The 20504-nt window shown below is 43.1% G+C and overlaps 1 protein-coding gene across 6 annotated transcripts in view; it reads right to left on the bottom strand.

Annotated features, from left to right (window-relative positions):
- LRP11 (LDL receptor related protein 11) overlaps positions 1–20504 on the bottom strand; it is a 93613-nt gene that overhangs the window by 46702 nt on the left and 26407 nt on the right. For all 6 annotated transcript variants that reach the window (XM_070461478.1, XM_070461477.1, XM_070461476.1 and 3 more), the window contains exons 4-6: positions 13882–14007; positions 12879–13085; positions 538–633 (exon numbers count right to left, since the gene is read on the bottom strand). In XM_070461478.1, the coding sequence (XP_070317579.1) occupies positions 538–633; positions 12879–13085; positions 13882–14007 (429 nt within the window). The remainder of the gene's footprint in view (positions 1–537; positions 634–12878; positions 13086–13881; positions 14008–20504) is intronic.

The raw sequence follows: 20504 nt of genomic DNA, 5'->3' as shown, positions 1-20504 counted from the left end.
CAAATAACAGTCATAATAGCCATCATTTATATGGCTTATCTCATGAGTCAAGCAATATGCTAAAAGCTCTGTAGTGATATCCTATCTATTCTCCCTAACAGCTCTGGGTATAGTTATTACACCCATCTGACCAATGAGGAAATTGAGACCCAGAGAGAGAAGATAACTTGGTCATGGAGTTAGTGATGGAGCAGGGGATCTAAACCTTGGCATCTGATTCTAGAGCCCATGTTCTTAACCACTGTGTCCTGAGTATTACTCATTCCACAGAATGTTACCCCTGGAAAGGGACTGTAGTGATCATCCACTCCAGTCAACTTATAGAACAGAAAGCTGAGGACCAAACCTGTGAAGATACTAGCTCAAGAGCCCCAAGATGAAGTGTGATATAGGAGATGAGAATTTACAGGTTTTCCGGCCCATAGATCCCTGTTCTTGTCATGAACTCTTGTAAATTTGCTTGATAACCTCAGCTACAGGATACATGGTCCTGCAATTGTTCTGACCCTGCAATGAGTTTCCAAGGTGAACATTTACCTGCTTCTGGGGCTGGGTGTTCCCCTCCTCCTCGATTGCTCTTTGACTCAAAAATATAATTTTCCTCTTTTCTATTCTTCCCTGAGGAATCACCATCTGTGGAAAATAATAAAACATACTGAAGGTTCATCAGAAACTTCAGGAAATAGACATGAAAATACAGCCATATATATTTTTTTAGGAAGAGCTTAAAGAAAGGACTTACAGGCTTTATTTCTCCAATAAACATAGGTCTATGTCTGATACTAAAACACAAGATAACCAATGTGACCAACTGAATAACACAGAGGTGAGGCTACTGGAAAACCACTGGACAGAGATGGGAAACAAGCTCACCGCTCCAGAACTTTCCCCTCACCCCCAAGCTCTACCCCCCCACCCAGAGAAGGAAGGAGAAAGCTCAACTAGAAAAGCCAAGGGTTAGGGTTGGACTTTATAACATAGAACGCAGAAACAGTCCAGAAACTTTTTTTTCTTTAGAAACTGAACAGTGAGCACATATAAATCACTCACACAAACTATTTCACTTTCTTACCTCAATGCTGTTTGGCAGGTTTATAGCTCTGTTGCCTTTTTTTTTTTTTTTTCTGGTTAGTCTCAGAGAGGTTCAGTGCTTACCCGGGTTCATTCAAGTAATCAGTGAGTCATAGGGTTGAGATTCAAACTCAGATGTGTCTAACTGCTTATTGGTGGAAACCGGCACTTCTGATTTAATGATAGCTTGCTCATTGTTTACCTGTTCTACTCAGTTATAATATACTCCTGAGAGTAACAGAAGATTAAATCTTAGAATTTTCATCTCAGGTTCTGATGAGCCATGGCTGTGTCATTCTATTATCTGCCATCTAGGAATTCACAGCACTTGTGTGCTCAATGATACTGATAATAATGAATGAGTTAGTGGAGTTGCCCTCACACGGAAGTGTAATTTCAGGTGAGACTTTTGCAAAATAAAATGCTCAATGGAAATGAATCAGAAGTGATCTGCTGACATGAGGAGTTTTATGAAGAAACAAACAAACAAAAAACTTTAAAGCTTCTTCAGCATATTGAAAACCAGAGATATTACTTTGCCAACAAAGGCTTGTCTAGTCAAGGCTATGGTTTTTCCAGTGGTCATGTATGGATGTGAGAGTTGGACTATAAAGAAAGCTGAGCGCCAAAGAATTGATGCTTTTGAACTGTGGTGTTGGAGAAGACTCTTGAGAGTCCCTTGGACTGCAAGGAGATCCAACCAGTCCATCCTAAAGGAGATCAGTCCTGATTGTTCATTGGAAGGACTGATGTTGAAGCTGAAACTCCAATACTTTGGCCACCTGATGCGAAGAGCTGACTCATTTGAAAAGACCCTGATGCAGGGAAAGATTGAGGGCGGGAGAAGAAGTGGACGACAGAGGATGAGATGGTTGGATGGCATCACTGACTCAATGGACATGAGTTTGGGTAAACCCCCGAGAGTTGGTGATGGACAGGGAGGCCTCGTGTGCTGCAGTCCAAGGGGTCAAAAAGAGTCAGAGATGACTAAGTGACTGAACTGAACTGAACTGAACTGAACTGATGGGACTGGATATCATGATCTTAGTTTTCTGAATATTGAGTCTTAAGCCAACTTTTTCACTCTCCTCTTTCACTTTCATCAAGAGGCTCTTTAGTTCTTCTTCACTCTCTGCCATAAGAGTGGTGTCATTTACACATCTGAAGTTATTGATATTTCTCCCGGCAATCTTGATTCCAGCCTGTGCTTCACTGAGCCAAGTGTTTCTCATGATGTACTCTGCATATAAGTTAAATAAGCAGGGTGACAATATACAGCTTTGACGTACTCCTTTCCCAATTTGCAACCAGTCTGTTGTTCCATGTCTGGTTCTAACTGTTGCTTCTTGACCTGAATACAGATTTCTCAGGAGGCAGGTCAGGTGCTTGGTATTCCCTTCTCTTTAAGAATTTTCCATATTTCGTTGTGATTCACACAGTCAAAGGCTTCGAGGTAGTCAATAAAGCAGAAGTAGATGTTTTTCTGGAACTCTCTTGCTTTTTCGATGATGCAGCAGATGTTGGCAATTTGATCTCTGGTTCCTCTGCCTTTTCTAAATCCAGCTTGAACATTTGGAAGTTCACGGTTCATGTACTGTTGAAGCCTGGCTTGGAGAATTTTGAGCATTACTTTGCTAGTGAGTGAGATGAGTACAATTGTGAGGTAGTTTGAACATTCTTTGTCATTGCCTTTCTTTAACAAATAGATTCAAGGGGTTAGATTTGATAAACAGAGTGCCTGAAGAACTGTGGATGGAGGTCATGACATTGTACAGGAGGCAGTGAATAAGACCATCCCCTGGCAACCCACTCCAATATTCTTGCCTGGAGAATCCCATGGACAGAGGCGCCTGGTGGGCTTCAGTCCACACGCAAAGAGTCGGACACAACTGTGTGACTGCCACTTTCACTTTTTCACCAGTGCTGAAATTCCTCATGGCCCCAGTGGTTCTGTGAACAGGGGTTTCCTCTCGGTATTTCATTGGGTGAGAAAACGGAGCATTTAGCTAATCTTTCAGATACTCTGTTTTACACTCAAAACAGTTCAGTGACTGCCCAGTATCCATCTTCACACACCCTTTTTGCATTCCCTTTACATCATAATCCCTGTTTCTGTTCTTGCTTTTTAGACTAATTCATTGGTACCCTTTAAATAGCCACCAAATCTCATTGTATAGTCACCCACATATTTTGATCTCTGTTGCTTCCAAGGTAGGCTGTCTCTGATGGCTCAGCAGTAAAGAATCCACCTGCAATGCAGGAAATGCGAGTTTGACCCCTTCGTAGGGAAGATCCCCTGGAGAAGGGAATGGCAACCCACTCCAGTATTCTTGCCTAGAGAATCCCATGGATGGAGGAATCTGGTGGGCTACAGTGGCAAAGAGTTGGATACAACTTAGCAACTAAACCACCACCATCTTCAAGGTATTAGTCATTTTTACATTCACCTATTCGTTGTAAAATACTCTAGTAGGTAACAAAGTTCATCTTCCTAATGACTTACAGGGTTTCTACAGTGATTAACAAGATTTGGATTAAACAAATCTGTAGTGGGGTGAAGAATCAAATAAAACAGAATTGCTTATTTTGCTTTCTGAAAGACTGGTTGTCTGTTATGCAAGAAAATATCATAGGACAGTGATAATGACCTTTAATTAAGACTCTTTTACAGATGTCACTTGTAAGGGGTCTAATGCTCAGAATGCCACCACCGAACTTAAAGCTCATAGAGAATGTAAAGACAAAGCAAATAGGTCTAAGAATATTCCTGCATAAATTGTTTTTATTTAATGAAGAATGTAAACCTTCAGTGTCTCTCTCAGACACCCTAGCGCTGCTCACAGAAGGTGCTGCCACTTACGTTTGATGTGCTATCCCTCTGGTTCTGAATGTTCATTGTTAAAACTGGGAAATAAGATGGAAAAATGTATCTGGGTGGAAGTGTCACTCTGTTGATTTGTGAGCTATGAATGTTCACCTTTAAAAAATAATTTAAATGTATACATAAATGATTAATTTTTAAGTTGATATAGCAGCAAAAAAAAAAAAGAGCCATTCTGTACTTTGGTTGTTGCTTTAATAAAGGATTTGCACAGGTGTAAAAAAAAAAAAATACCATCCCCAAGAAAAAGAAATTCAAAAAGGCAAAAATGGTTGTCCAAGGAGGCCTTATAAACAGCTGAGAAAGGAAAAGACGTAAAAGGCAAAGGAGAAAAGGAAAGATAAACCCATTTGAATGCAGAGTTCCAAAGAATAGCAAGGAGAGAGAAGAAAGCCTTCCTCAGTGATCAATGCAAAGAAATAGAGGAAAACAACAGAATGGGAAAGACTAGAGATCTCTTCAAGAAAATTAGAGATATCAAGGGAACATTTCATGCAAAGGTGGGCACAATAAAGGACAGAAATGGTAGGGACCTAACAGGAGCAGAAGATATTAAGAAGAGGTGGCAAGAATACACACAAGAACTATACAAAAAAGATCTTCATGACTCAGATAACCACGATGGTGTGATCACTCACCTAGAGCCAGACATCCTAGAATGTGAAGTCAAGTGGGCCTCAGGAAGCATCACTATGAACAAAGCTAGTGGAGGTGATGGAATTCCAGTTGAGCTATTTCAAATCCTAAAAGATGATGCTGTTAAACTGCTGCACTCAATATGAGAACAAATTGGAAAACTCATCAGTGGCCACAGAACTGGAAAAGGTCAGTTTTCATTCCAATCCCAAAGAAAGGCAATGCCAAAGAATGTACCAGAATACTTGGGTATATTTAAAGGTATCTGCTGATTGTAGCTCATTAGATGATATTTTCCAAAGAAGTTAGGTCAATGAAAGAGGACCTACTCCCTTCAAAATAAGTTTGTGGAAATGGCCATCTGATTATCTTCATTTGTGACAAGTACATTTATTTAACTAAATATTCCATTCATTTGAGAATCCAGTTGATTCCCACCACCACACAGGAAGACAATAAACTATTCAGAACAAAAACATGAAATATGAAGATCCAAACGTAAGACTAGAAACTATAAAACTCCTAGAGGAGAACATAGGCAAAACACTCTCCGACATAAATCACAGCAGGATCCTCTATGACCCACATCCCAGAATATTAGAAACAAAAGCAAAAATAAACAAATGGGACCTAATGAAACTTAAAAGCTTTTGCACAACAAAGGAAACTATAAGCAAGGTGAAAAGACAGCCCTCAGATTGGGAGAAAATAATAGCAAACGAAGCAACAGACAAAGAATTCATCTCAAAAATATACAAGCAACTCCTTCAGCTCAACTCCAGAAAAATAAATGACCCAATCAAACAATTGGGCAAAGAACTCAACAGACATTTCTCCAAGGAAGACATACAGATGGCTAAAAAACACATGAAAAGATGCTCAACATCACTCATTATCAGAGAAATGCAAATCAAAACCACAATGAGGTACCATTACATGCCAGTCAGGATGGCTGCTATCCAAAAGTCTACAAGCAATAAATGCTGGAGAGGGTGTGGAGAAAAGGGAACCCTCTTACACTGTTGGTGGGAATGCAAACTAGTACAGCCACTATGGAAAACAGTGTGGAGATTTCTTAAAAAGCTGAAAATAGAACTGCCATATGACCCAGCAATCCCACTTCTGGGCATACACACCGAGGAAACCAGATCTGAAAGAGACACGTGCACCCCAATGTTCATTGCAGCACTGTTTATAATAGCCAGGACACGGAAGCAACCTAGATGCCCATCAGCAGACGAATGGATGAGGAAGCTGTGGTACATATACACCATGGAATATTACTCAGCCTTTAAAGAGAATTCATTTGAATCAGTTCTAATGAGATGGATGAAACTGGAGCCCATTATACAGAGTGAAGTAAGCCAGAAAGATAAAGACCATTACAGTATACTAACACATATATATGGAATTTAGAAAGATGGTAATGATAACCCTATATGCAAAACAGAAAAAGAGACACAGATGTATAGAACAGACTTTTGGACTCTGTGGGAGAAGGCGAGGGTGGGATGTTTCAAGAGAACAGCATTGAAACATGTATATTATCTAGGGTGAAACAGATCACCAGCCCAGGCTGGATGCATGAGACAAGTGCTCGGACCTGGTGCACTGGGAAGACCCAGAGGGATCGGGTGGAGATGGGGGAGGGAGGGGGGATCGGGATGGGGAACACATGCAAATCCATGGCTGATTCATGTCAATGTATGACAAAACCCACTACAATATTGTAAAGTAATTAGCCCCCAACTAATAAAAATAAATGAAAATAAATAAATAAATAAAGTTCCACATGAAAAAAAAAAAAGGAAAGAAAATTGAAATTGTGTGTATTGTCATATTCTGGCTACCAGCATCTAACCGGATTATGTATAGGTCTGTAGTTTGTGGAATATCCCCCTATGCGTTGTATCATTTGACACTGCATCAAAATAAATGTACTTATATGAAAAAAAAACCACGAAATATGGAGCAGGTGAAAAAAAGAAAGAAAGAAACCCTTTAAATATCCTTTGTGAGAATCCTCTCTGAATAAAATACTTTCCATGATAACCCAAAGGTTGAAGTTGCTCACTGGTTACCTCCAGAGATAAGTCCAACAGCGAGGCTTTGGCATATTTAGCATGGGAATTTGAGAAAGTACGGGCAAAACCCCCTCACCCCCATACAGAAATTGGGCATTCTTCTAAGTCCATGCTTTAATCCAGATCCTTAAAAAATGTGGCTAACATGCTGGGATGAACATGTATTCTAGTTTAAAAAAGAAATCCAGATTCAGGGTCAGGAGGGAGGCTGAAGAGAGAGGGGACATCTGTGCACCTGTGGCTGATTCGTGTTGACGTATGGCAGGAACCAACATAATATTGTAAAGCAATTATTCTCCAACTAAAAAGTTATTAGACTAGTCAGAAAACGGAAGAAGTTTGTTTGAGTGTGTAATAAAAAACTTAATTATTAAAAAAAAGAGCAACCCAGATGCAGTGTGAATGGGGATACCCAACCATTTTTCTAGCTAATCTGCAGAACTGGAAACCAGATTTCTTTCCTTCAGCGGGGTCCACACAAGAGGACGGCCTTGTTCACAGACGGCTTGGACCACACAGAGAACAGGCCTCACAGCTGCAACCACCCCAGGAAACAGACCAGCCATTGTGCGTCTGCATCATGAGCAAATGCCAGCCCCCCTGTGGCTCTGAGCGTACAGAGCATGCGTTCACTGGTGGGACTGAATATTCGCCCACGCCCTTAACTTCATCCTTAGGAACATGCTTGGGATAAATTCCTAACAGCAGCCTAATGGGTCAAGGCATACATACAAGGCTTCAGAAACTGCCCTCTGGAAGACTGTACTAATTTGAATCCCACCAAAAGTAGGTGAGACACTTCTCTATACACTTATAAATATTATTATTATTATTATTATTATGTTTTCACCTTTGCCAATGTGGTAGATTAAAAAACTTCATCTCACTACTTTCTATACTACATTATTAGTATTCATCTTAGTATCTCTTTAGCATGTCTTCAGGGAGCTAAGTCTTATTTATCCTCTCAAGCCTGTGAGGGAATGAGGGAGCAGAAAAATCGACTTGTCTATATTACTGTACTAGCTGATGATCCTTGTAAAACACTGGCGTAGGTCACAAACCATAATGCATTAAAATTTGTTTTAATGGCTGGGTTGGGTCTTTGTCGCTTTGTGCAGGCTTTCTCTGGGTGTGGTGAGTGGGGGCTACTTTTTGTTGTTGTGTGTGGGCTTTCATTGCAGTGGCTTCTCTTTGGTGGAACACAGGCTCTAGGCGTGCGAGCTTCAGGACTTGCGGCTCTTGGGCTTTAAGAGGAGTAGGTTCAGTGGTTGTGGCTCAAAGGCTTAGTTGCTCTGCGGCGTGTGGGATCCTCCCAGACCAGGGATCGAACCCATGTCTCCTGAGCTGGCAGGTGGATTCTTATCCACGGCATCACCAGGGAAGCCCCCAACAGTGCATTTTTAAATCTGCTTATATTATGCTGAGTATAACATAATTTCAAATCTCAGGAAGTCAGAGGCTGCGGATTCCAGTCTGGTGGTTCAGGGGTGATGGAAGAGGGAGGAAATGGGGGCTGCTGTCCAAACAGAAACCACACACTGTGGGAGGCCCTTTCTAACACTTTCAAGGCTCTGTTCTTTTCTTCCCATTTTCTTTGCCCTGGACTTGAAAAAAAAAATTTTGGCTATCTTAGTACCCAGACCAGGGACTTGTGCCTAACCACTGGACCGCCAGGGAATTTCTACCCTGGATGTAATAATTTTGTGATTTTGATGGACATTTAATAACATGAAAATATTCATAAGTGAGAAAAATGTTTTGTAAAATAATATCCTAATTTTGTTATAAGTGAATAAATGTACGTGGGTCTGTATATACATTTTGTTGTGGATCACCAAAAAACTGTGGAAAATTCTTCAAGACATGGGAATACCAGACCACTTGACATGCCTCCTGAGAAATCTGTATGCAGGTCAAGAAGCAACAGTTAGAACTGGACATGGAACAACAGACTGGTTCCAAATAAATAGGGAAAGGAGGATGTCAGGAGTATATTGTCACCCTGCTTATCTTATATGCAGAGTACATCACGTGAAATGCCGGGCTGGACGAAGCACAAGCTGGAATCAAGATTGCTGGGAGAAATATCAATAACCTCAGATACTGCAGATGACACCACCCTTATGGCAGAAAGCAAAGAAAAATTAAAGAGCCTCTTGATGAAAGTGAAAGAGGAGAGCAAAAAAGCTGGCTTAAAACTCAACGTTAAAAAAACCAGGATCATGGCATCCGGTTCCATCACTTCATGGCAAATAGATGGGGAAACAATGGAAACAGAGAGAAACTTTATTTTTGGAGGGCCCCAAAATCACTGCAGATTCTGACTGCAGCCATGAAATTAAAAGATGCTTGCTCCTTGGAAAAAAGCTATGACCAACCTAGACAGCATATTAAAAAGGAGAGACATTACTTTGCCAACAAAGGTCAGCCTAGTCAAAGCTATGGTTTTTCCAGTAGTCATGTATGGATGTGAGAGTTGGGCTATAAAGAAAGCTGAGCACAGAAGAATTGATGCTTTGAACTGTGGTGTTGGAGAAGACTCTTGAGAGTCCCTTGGACTGCAAGGAGATCAAACCAGTCCATCCAAAAGGAAATCAATCGTGAATATTCATTGGAAGGACTGATGCTGAAGCTGAAGCTCCAATACTTAGGCCACCGGATGCAAAGAACTGACTCATTGGAAAAGACCCTGATGCTGGGAAAGATTGAAGGTGGGAGGAGAAGGGGATGATAGAGGATGAGATGGTTGGATGGCATCACTGACTCGATGGACATGAGTTTGGGTAAACCCCCGAGAGTTGGTGATGGACAGGGAAGCCTGGCGTGCTGCAGTCCATACGGTTGCAAAGAATTGAACACGAGTGACTGAACTGAACTGAACTGGGAGAAAATGCAACAAGTTCTTAATGGTGAGTTTTGCTAGATGATTTTACTTCTTCATATTTTTCTGTATTTTCCAAATTTTCTACAGTAAATACATATTACTTGAGTGATTAGGAAAAATAATATATAATAGAAATAATAACTGCATATTATCTCACTGCATCTATGAAACTCCATTCTTTACACCTTTACAGCCCAAGTCAAAGGTTTATTATTAAAAAGGACAGAAATAGAGATGCAGGGACTGCCCTGGTGTTTCAGTGTTTAGGACTCTGCACTTCCACTGCACGGGGCACTGGTTCCATCCCTGGTTGGGAAAAAAAGATCCCCGTGAGGCTGAGTCACAGGATGGATGACTCAGCCCCCAGCCCCCAAATAAGGAGAGCTGCAAATACATCTCAGATTGGGTGTCAACTCCCATTCACAGTGGTGGCAGCCTGGAGCATTACTTGCAAAAGGATTATGAAGCTGTCTTCCCTCACCCCCCTGCCCCCACAGGAGACAGAACTGGGATCACAGAGCAGGATCTAGCATGGATAAGGGCTGATGGAGGCCTGCATGAGTCTACGGTTATTTATCTTCCCTGAAACAGACACCAGGCTAGACAGAGCCTTCGGGGTTACCAATGACGCCCGAATTAACCAATGAGGAAACTGAGGCTCAGAGACATGAAGCAACTCCTCGGGGTTCTAAACACAGAGCTGGGATTAGACCTCAGGAAGGAGACTGGCCTTGGGTCTCCACTCTGCTTTCAGCTAATTCATTCAAGTTCACGTGTGCCTTTCCATCAAAGTGACGGAGCAGGAGTTCACCCGCTGTGACCTCTGAGAACTTCGTTAGGTCGGTCAACTTCATCCCTGCTGCCAAAGACACCTGGTCCCCCCAGCTCTGCTCTGAGGTTCTCCATTTTCATACAGAGAAAATGGACTAAGACAAAGTTGAAGCATTGGCTGTAGTGACAAAGTTCTCCCATTAGGTGGCGGTACCAGCAAGGAATAGATAAAGCAGGTCTCTGACGGGCACTTGCCTAATGGTTTACTTATGAAGATTCCGCCCTTCCAGTGCAGAGGCTGTGGGTTCAATCCCTATTTGGGGAACAAAGATATCTGTGGTATGACCAAGGTTTTGCTTTTTTGTTTTGTTTTTGTAAATCTTTTGTAGAGTATTTTGAAGATATATTTGTATCAAAGCACTTTAAATTTTACAAAGTAGATAACTTTGTAGATAAATTTACAAAGTAGATTAGAAGGAAATATTAAAAGTTAATGTCAATAAAAGGGTGGTATTTTAAGTTATTTCCGTTTTCACTATTTGCATCTTCTATAATGAACAAAATAGTTTCATAAAGAAGTTACTGACATAGTGAGAGATTATTTTGGGAATATTTTGTCTGTGCAGTTTGGCCTCTTGTCTGATTGAGAGAAGATAATGGACCAGCGTGGAAGAGAAAGGAGACAGGCAGGCCCTTGATACTGTTTCTTATTTAAATATGAAGGGTGTGCTCACAGGGGGTCTGATGATCAAGGTGCTGGGTGCTTTCTGTCTTTCCATCAGTCACCAGGTCTTTGGGAAGGTTATAAAGGAAACGGCTGGGAAAGCTGATATGTGGGGGCTGTTTGGCACTCAGGCGACAGGAGCCCTGCCAGGAGTGTGATCCCCACTGTGCTGCCAGCATCACCAGCCTTTGGCCCTCAGGAGCAGAACCTAGCCCACCCAGCACCCTCAAGTCCATATCCTGGCCCACCTGGTAAAATGATAGTGGGATCTATCTCACACAAAGGCCTTTGCTGTGGGCTTTCCAGGTGGTGGTAGTGGTAAAGAACCTGCCTACCAATGCAGGAGAAGTTAGAGACACTGGTTCGATCCCTGGGGCAGGAAGATCCCCTGGAGGAGGGCATGGCAATCCAGTATTCTTGCCTGGAGAATCCCAAGGACAGAGGAGCCTGGTGGGCTACAGGCCATGGGGTCACAAAGAGTCGGACACCGCTGAAGTGACTTAGCATGCACATGCGCAGAGGCCTTTGCTACTTTCTTTTTTCTCCATGCAACCTACTCTGGTCAGTTGTGGTGTTAACCCTGCCCTCAGTTTGAAGCTCAGTCCTTGGTTTGTCCCTTTCTGGGCTTCCTGGTGGCTTGGTGGTATATAATCCACCTGCCAATGCAGGAGACACAGGTTTGATCCCTGGGCTTGGAAGATCCCCTGGAGAAGGAAATGACAACCCACTCCAATATTCTTGCCTCGGAAATCCCATGGACAAAAGAGCATGGCAGGCTACAGTCCATGGGGTCGCAAAAGAATCAGACATGACTTAGCAATGAAACAACAACAGATATTGGTAAAATGTATGCAGAGTTTGAGATCTGAAAGACATTCACAAAAGCATATAGAAGTATGATCATCTATATTTCTCTCTCCTATGTCATATAACTATCCAAATATAAAAGTGTAAAAAATTTTTAAAGAGAATCTTGTAATGCTTTAGGAGTATGAATGTATTTTAAAACATTATTAGCCATCTCTTAAAAAAAGATGATAGATTTAGTTAAATTGGAGGCATGACACTGAATTACTAGCACATGCTACTTTTTCAACATAGTACATTATTTTCTTTACATTCACTTGCTTAGTGTTAAGAGGATTTACTTAAACATGTAAGGGTTATACTGTTTCACCTCAAAATAACCTAAAGTTTAGCACTTAGGGCATTAGTTTCCTTTAATATAGGTGTTAAAACTTTTAAACTCCACCTTATTTACAATAAATGTATTGATACCTCTGCAGTATGTATTTTGTTCAGTCACTAAGTCATGTCCTCTTCTTTGCAATCCCATGAAGGGCAGCTAGGCTTCCCTGTCCTTCTCTGTCTCCTGAGGTGAGTTCAAACTCATGTCCATGGAGTCAGTGACGCCATCCAACCATCTCGTCCTCTGTTGTCCCCTTCTCCTCCTGCCCTCAACTTTCCCCAGTTTCAGGGTCTTTTCCAGTGAGTCAGCTCTTCACATCAGGTGGCCAAAGGATTGGAGCTTCAGCTTTAGCATCAGTCCTTCCAATGAATAGTCAGGGTTGATTTCTTTTAGGACTGACTTGTTTGATCTCTTTGCTATATTTATGTGTATTTATGGATGTATTTAATAGGTGTTCCTTGCTATAAATAATCAGCAAAAATGTCAGGTTTTTTTTCTTTTTGGCCAAATCATTTGCTTTAAGTCTGTTCTTTCTTTTAAGATACTTCCTTAACACTCTTCAAAGAGAAGCTCACTTTGATCCAAGTGTCATTATAGAAAATGAGACTCTGAGAAAATCGGCTTCAAGTCCTTACCTGGCATTTCAAGATCAATGCGACTTTCTGGTCCCCGAAAGTTGGAATGATTCTTCTTTTCTGTGGTTGATAGTTCAGGTGGCTGTTTTGAGGTGGCAGCTTTCTCAGACTTTTCAGGCAGCTCGCTCCGGCCTGCCTCTGCGCCTGGCCCCGGGGTTCTAGGCTGTGCCGGGGTCGTGTGGGTCTCCATCTCTCGGCCAGTGCTCACTGAGGGTGAAAGAGCTACCGTCAGTTACGTTCCTCCCCTGACCTTTGCCTAAAACCACCATATTTGCAATAGATTCAAAACATATCATCTAAGATATTTCAGAGCCTTGTGACAAACTACTAGCTCTTGTTTCCAAATAAGTCATCAGTTCTCTTCCAAGAGTTAGCTTTCTGAAATTTCTCATAAAGAAATAGACAAAGTTCCCTTCAACCTAAGGTTCTGGGATCAGTCATCCTTCCTCAAGTTCTTCATTCAAGTACTTCCAGCTCTTCAGTAAACGTTTCACAGCCCTTCTTCCTTTCTTGCGATGTTTATGTACACATTGCTGGTTGTTCAGTTGCTAAATCATGTCTGACTTTACGTCCCCATGAGCTGCAGTATGCCAGGCTTCCCTGTCCTTCACTGTCACCCTGAGTTTGCTCAGATTCATAAGAATGATTTACAGCTCTGACCTAGCGACACCCTAATGTCATAACTTTTCTAAAAAAATCTATCAAAACAAAACATTAACTCATTTTAGTTTTCTTAAAAAGCGTATGCTAAACAAACTTTTTAGGATGAGAAAGACTCTTTTAGAAAATTGAAAACTATCTCTTAAAATGTTAAGTAAAACCAAAATTTGACATTTGTAATTTGCATTAAAGATTTACAGTAAGTGCCCATTGAATTTAAGGCATAGCTTGTTCATGTGAAGTTATACTGAAACCAGGCAGAAAAAGAACACTGCTGAATGTGCATTTACTGTCAGAATACAGACATGCCTTCTACCCCCAAAATGTGATGCAGGTGACTCACGATTTTGACAGAAAGCTTCATCAGACCCATCAGGACACTGCTCCACTCCATCACAAGCCAGAGTGATGTCAATGCAACAGCCATCGTCACAAAAGAAGTGGTAGCGTGAGCAGACACTGGAGCATCCTGTTTGTAAACAAGTCTCAAGTCACAGGAGTGCAGAAAGGAAAAGTGCTTCCACCGCGTCAGGATTAAGCGAGACTGTGTGAACGACAGATGGCTTTGGGTAAGGAGATGCAGGTAATGAGGGGACACTTAACAGGCTGTGTGGCAGCAGTAGGTTCTGGAAAGGTTAGGGGCTTTCTTCTTGACCTTCCTGACCGAACTCTCAGGAATCACCATGGGCTTTTCGTCTCAGGGTCCTTGTCCAAGCCAACAGTGCTGAAGAGATGGGAGCAGGGAAGCAATAGCTGTGGTCCTCCCCACCCAGCCCTGGGTGTCCTCCTTCAGGTGACTCACTCTGCACTCATGTGCTCACCCGGCACATCCTCAGCCGGCCCCTAACACTGGTTCATCCTCTGCACAGCACTTGGCTGGCTGACCCTATTTCATCAGAGACACTAGTTTTGTTTTGTTTTTTTTTTTTAAGTGTACCATTTTTAAAGTCTTTATTGAATTTTTACAATATTGTTTCTGTTTTATGTTTTGGTGTTTTGCCCCGATGTATGTGGGATCTTAGCTACCCAACCAGGGATCAAACCTGTGCCCCCTGCATTGGAAGGTGAAGTCTCAGCCTGAAATCTGAACCACCACGGAAGTCAATATGGGTTTTTTTTTCTTTTTTTGGTCATTTTTAATGATTTAAAATTTTTAAAATTAATTAATTTATTTATTCTTGGCTGTGCTGGGTCTTCCTTGCTGCTCAGGCTTTTCTCTAGTTTCAGGGCCTGGGCTTCTCACTGAGGGCTTCTTTGCTGCTGAGCATAGGCTCTAGGGAGTCAGGGCTTCAGCAGTTGTGGTTCCCAGGCCCCAGAGCACAGGCTCAGACGTTGTGGTCCACAGGCTTATTTGCTCCATGGCATGTGGGACCCTCCTGGATCAGGGGTCCAACCAGCATCTCCTGCCTTGGCAGGTGGATTCTTTACCACTGAGCCACCTGGGAAGCCCAGAGACACCGCTTTCTACATGCTGTGTGTGTCTTGCATTCATTTTTCCTAAATAATAATTTTTACTGAGATCAACTTTCTACTATTGAATTCTCTTTGCTGGCCATCATAGATCTGTGGTGCTGTAAAGAAAAAATAGAATCTTTAGCTACTAGCTAGTGAGAATTTATTATCTACAAATAATGAAATTCCCTCCATTTTGGAGCAGTGGTGGTGGTTTAGTTGCTAAGTGGTGTCCAACTCTTATGATCCCATGAGCTGTAGCCTGCCAGGCTCCTTTGTCTGTGGGATTCTCCAGGCAAGAATGCTGAAGTGGGTTGCCATTTCCTTTTCCATTTGGGAGTGCTCAAGGGCTTTTAACCCTCAGAGCTACAAGTATTTTCTTGAAAGGCATTCCCTGTGCCCCCAGCTCCAGAGTAAGCCAACTAATAACCACTGACACTGGTGGTATAGACTAAAGGTATCAGGCTAAAGGAGTCTATATTCTCCAGGGACAGATGGACTAGATAACTGTCTCAGAACACAGGAGAGCAACACATGATGATATTTCTGAGCATAGAATACACATCCAAGCGGGTCTTGGAAGCATTCTACTGGAAAGAAGTTCAGTTAAAATGCTGGGAAAATGGAGAAGGTAATGGCACCCCACTCCAATACTCTTGGCTGGAAAATCCCATGGACGGAGGAGCCTGGTAGGCTGCAGTCCATGGGGTCGTGAAGAGTCAGAGATGACTGAGCAACTTCACTTTCACATTTCATTTTCATGCACTGGAGAAGGAAATGGTAACCCGCTCCAGTGTTTTTGCCTGGAGAATCCCAGGGATGGGGGAGCCTGGTGGGCTGCCGTCTATGAGGTCACACAGAGTCGGACACGACTGAAGCGACTTAGCAGCAGCAGCAGTGTGATTGCTGGGTAATATGATAGTTCTATTTTTAATTTTTAGCTCTTAACTAGTTGCACAGTACATAACCCTTCTTAACTATAATTTCCTCATTTGAAATTCCATTAAGTTCTAAGTCCTTTTCCTGAACTGTTTTTATGCTCTCTCAATATAAATTGTTACTAATTAGAAAATTAAAACATGTATTTTAACACTTAAAAAAAAAATGCTGGGAAAAGAGTCCATATGGGTGGAAGGCAATTTGAGGATACCTAGATTCTGGAGGAAGAAGAGGTGAAGAAAATAAGGGTGGCAGGGACATCCCTCGTGGTCCAGCGGTTAAGAATCCACCGCCAACAGGGGACGAGGGTTCGATCCCTGGCCTGGGAGGATCCCACTTGCCACGGAGCAGTTAAGCCGGTGCGCCTCAACTGCTGAGACTGTTCCCTACAGCCCCGGAGCCGTGACCACTGAGCCCCTGGCTTAGAGCCTGTCCTTTGCAGCAAGCGAAGTCGCCGCAAAGAGAAGCCTGTGCCCCGCAGCTCGAGTAGCCCTCACTCTCTGCCATTGGAGAAAGCCCTCGTTCAGTAACAAAGACCCAGCGCGGCCTAAATACATGAACGTGTGTGCTGTCTCTGTCATGTCTGACTCTTTGCGACCCTCTGGACTGTAGCCTGCCAGGCTCCTCTGTCCATGGGATTTCCCAGGAAAGAATACGGGGGTGGGTTGCCATCTCCTCCTCCAGGGTCATCTTCCCAACCCAGGGATTGAACCCGGGTCTCCTGTGTCTCCTGCCTTACAGGTGGATTCTTTCCCCGCTGAGCCAATACAGAAGCCCTAATAAATAAATAAATAAGCAAACACCTGTTAAGAAACAGTGGCAGAAAGAAGGGGACAAAGGGAGTCAGCAGTTCTGGCTGAGCACCTGGGCCTAGAGAGGAGGATCTGCTTCGGTCACGGGGAAGGGGCTGGGAGGGAAACTAAAGGGAAACTACAGACAGCAAGTCAGGATGCAGCCTCTGCTCACATCTTTTAAATGCGTGACATGAAAATCCTAACCACCTCAAGGCTTTCCTGACTCCTTGGTCACTATGGAGACACATCCATACGAACAATTTCTCCATGTATTTCTGGATCAGTGGTCTCCGGACTTTTTTGACCATGTATATCTCCCATCTATAAATCATATGTGTGTGCCACTGTAGTAACATATTTTAATACATGTTATAAGATAGACTGAAAATTTAAAGAGGATTAAAAATGAATACAAATATAAGTTCTTATATTTTCTTTTCCATTTAAAAAAATGTCCTGACTGTCTGCGGGGAATCCTGTATGGAGACCACACAACAGGGTTACTTTGGGAGTGTCTCTTGGCTTGCTCTCTCAGTAGATTATTGCTTGTTTGTTTTTTATTCATTTTGACTAGATCATTTTTTGCAAAGCTTGAAAACATGTGGCCTCTACATCCAAATCTGAATCAAGTTATCACAGAAATAAGGGTATATGCTTGTCTGTTTACTATAGAACTTGCCATCTTTGATTACCAGAATGCAAGCTAGCAGCAAGATCCGTATATGTAATCAAGGGGACAGAAGCCCTCTCAATCCCTATCTCTCAGCTTCAACATCTCCACGTGGTCTCCTATAGTTTCCCAGGTGACTTGGTGGTAAAGAATCCATCTGCCAATGCAAGAAACTCAGGTTTGATCCCTGGGTCGGGAAGATCCCCCGGAGAAGGGAATGGCAACCCACTCCTGTATTCTTGCCTGGAGAATCCCGTGAACAGAGGGGCCTGGCGGGCTACAGTCCATGGGTTCGCAGAGTCAGGCACGACCTAGTGACGAAACGGCAGCAGCAGCAGCATGTGGTGTCTTATTAACTTTAATTCAGTTTGCTATTCCAATCTAACCAGTGGGTGATTCCAGAAGGCAGTTAACACAACATAATTCTTTTTATTTTCTGTATAAAGTTACATACATAGGATCTCTCTCTCCCTCAAACTTGCTCAATTGTATCAGACTCTTTGTGACCACCCTGGGCTATAGCCTGCCTGGCTCTTCTGTCCATGGGGTTATCCTGGCAATAATACCAGAGTGGGTGGCCATTCCCTTCTCCAGGAGATCTTCCCGACCCAGGGATCAAACCCTGGTCCCCCACTTTGCAGCCAGATTCTTTTTTTACCATCTGAGCCACCAGGGAAGCCCTACATAAGACCTATTACACCCGACTGGCCTTTCAGTAATAAGAGGTGAATCACATCACCCTCTGCAGCTTCAAACACACTTTTGTCATATTGAGAAAGGCCAGAAATGTCCAACTGGCAACTTGGCTACTCTCTAGTTGCCTTGGGAGTCCAGAAGACTGGCCAGAGTGAATAAATCAAAGCAGCAAGCAGCTGGTTGATGTCAGCCCTTTGCCTCCATCAGCTCAGGCCATGTCTCCCTTTGCTAATTTCTGTAGGGTTGACAGCTGCCCAGGAGCACTCTGGTCCCTGGCTAGGGAGCCCTGTTCCCAGGAGCACAGCCCTCCAAGCTCAGCGCCTCCCCACTGGCCGTGGCCTCAGCTGGACCGGGTGCCATTGTTTTCTGCTCCCACCTGCCCCAGTGCACAGTCAGCATTGCCAGGTTTGTTTTAAATTAACTGGCTCTTCTGTATAGCTGCAGTAAGTCCACAAACAGGGCCTTGCTCCAGTATGGACTGGGATGCTGCTGGCTCATTCCCCATCGCCGACTCACGGTCGTCCACTGGACCGGAGTTTGGGGTACCATTTGCAGCCGCTCTTCCTTCCTCCAGGTCAAACTGAACCGTGGTTGAACAGGAGTGAGCCAACCTGATTTTTTTTTTTTTTAAGATTTACTTGTTTGTTTTTGGCTGCACTAGGTCTCCACTGCTGTGCTCAGTCTTAGTTTCAGAGAACGGGGGCTGCTTCCAGCTGCGGTGTGAGGGCTCCTCACTGGGGGGGCTTCTCCTGTTGCCCAGCGTGGGCTCTAGGGCACACAGGCTTCAGTAGTTGTGGTATATGGGGCTTAGTTACTCCGAGGCATGTGCAGCCTTCCCGGACCAGGGATCGAACCTGTGTACCTTGCATTGGCAGGTGGTTTCTTAACTGCTAGACCCCAAGGAAAGCCAGCTGATCTCATTTTGAATGTTGCTAGTATCTGTATCTTGCTAGCACTGTTTCTTTGTGGAAGGCAAATTACCAAGGTGGCAGAGTTCTTAGGATTCTAAAGTCTCCTTCCTTCATTTCTAATATGCACAGGGACCCTGGTCTTTGATGGAAGACAAGGTCAGCCCAAGTACAAGCAAATCCAATGATTTTATTCTTTCTCCCGACTGCTTGCTTGATTATGATCCAAATATGGAGGAATCAAGGACATAGGAGACAGTCTACAAGTTTGCTAGAGCCAGGATTAGTGAAGGGTCACTAATCAGGGCCAGGGATCAGGTCAGTGGAACTCAGCACCCATGCTGGCTTCCTTGCACACAGTTACCATTCAGAGCAGATGCCGAGAAAGTATCCCCTGACCGAGCAACGGGACTCTAGACACACACACACGATCTCTGCAAAAGCTCTTAGCTTTAGTGCTGCCAAGTTGCATGTACATTTTTTTTAACTTAATGAGCTAATCTTAGAACTGTAGATGTTTGGGACAGCAAGAAACAGATAAATTGAGAGAAATGAGCTTACAATGAGCAGCAGGATGTGGGAACCATTGTGTATATGTCAAGCTATGTTATCAACATGTCTGTGCTTCTCTGTAAAGTGTCCATGAAAAGTTTTCAACAGTCCTTTGAAATTGACACATGCACTGTATATGTTTTGTTTTATTATTTTTTAAAATTTGTTTTAAATCTACCTCTTAGCTGCATTCTCTGAACATAGTATCAACTAGTCCACCCTCCTTTAAACAGGAGGGTGGTCCCCACCCTCTCCTGGGAAACCCAGATGTCTTTTATGAAACTGAGTCAAGGAAAGATGGGGCATCTCTAAGGTCCTGTGACTCACACAGCCTATTGTCATCCCTGGAGTGTGAAGTGCTCCCCTGTTCCACTCCGGCAATGTTGCTTAACATGAAATATAGTGGAGCCTAGTTTTGTAATCATATTTTTAGTCAAGATTTTCCCACTCAGCAACAGCCACAAATAAAATGGAAGGGCCCACTATATTGCCCAGTTAGAATATAAAATGGCAAACTTTTTTTATGTGGACCATTTAAAATTTTTTACTGAATTTGTTACAATATTGCTTCTGGTGGTTTTTTAAAATAATTTTATTTATTTTTGACTGGGCTTGGTCTTCACTGCTGCTCGAGCTTTTTCTCTAGCTGCGGTGTGAGGGCTCCCCATTGCAGCGGCCTCCCTTGCTGTGGAACACGGACTCGGGGGCATGCAGGCTTCAGTAGTTGCTGCACATGTGCTTGGTAGATGTGGCTCCTGGCCACAACTTAGTTGCTCCACCGCATGTGGAAATCTTCCCAGACCAGGGATAGAACCCGTGTCCCCTGCATTGGCAGATGGATTCTTTATCACTGACTGAGCCACCAGGGAAATCCTTGCTTCTGATCTGTGTTTTGGTGTTTTGCCCTCAAGCACTGTGGGCATCTTAGCTCCCCGGCCAGGGATGGAACCTGCAA

This window comes from Odocoileus virginianus, chromosome 34 (assembly GCF_023699985.2).
Source record: "Odocoileus virginianus isolate 20LAN1187 ecotype Illinois chromosome 34, Ovbor_1.2, whole genome shotgun sequence".
NCBI classification, from domain to species: domain Eukaryota; kingdom Metazoa; phylum Chordata; class Mammalia; order Artiodactyla; family Cervidae; genus Odocoileus; species Odocoileus virginianus.
Note: the sequence above shows the minus strand (reverse complement) of the source record. Positions and strands in the feature narration are given on the sequence as shown.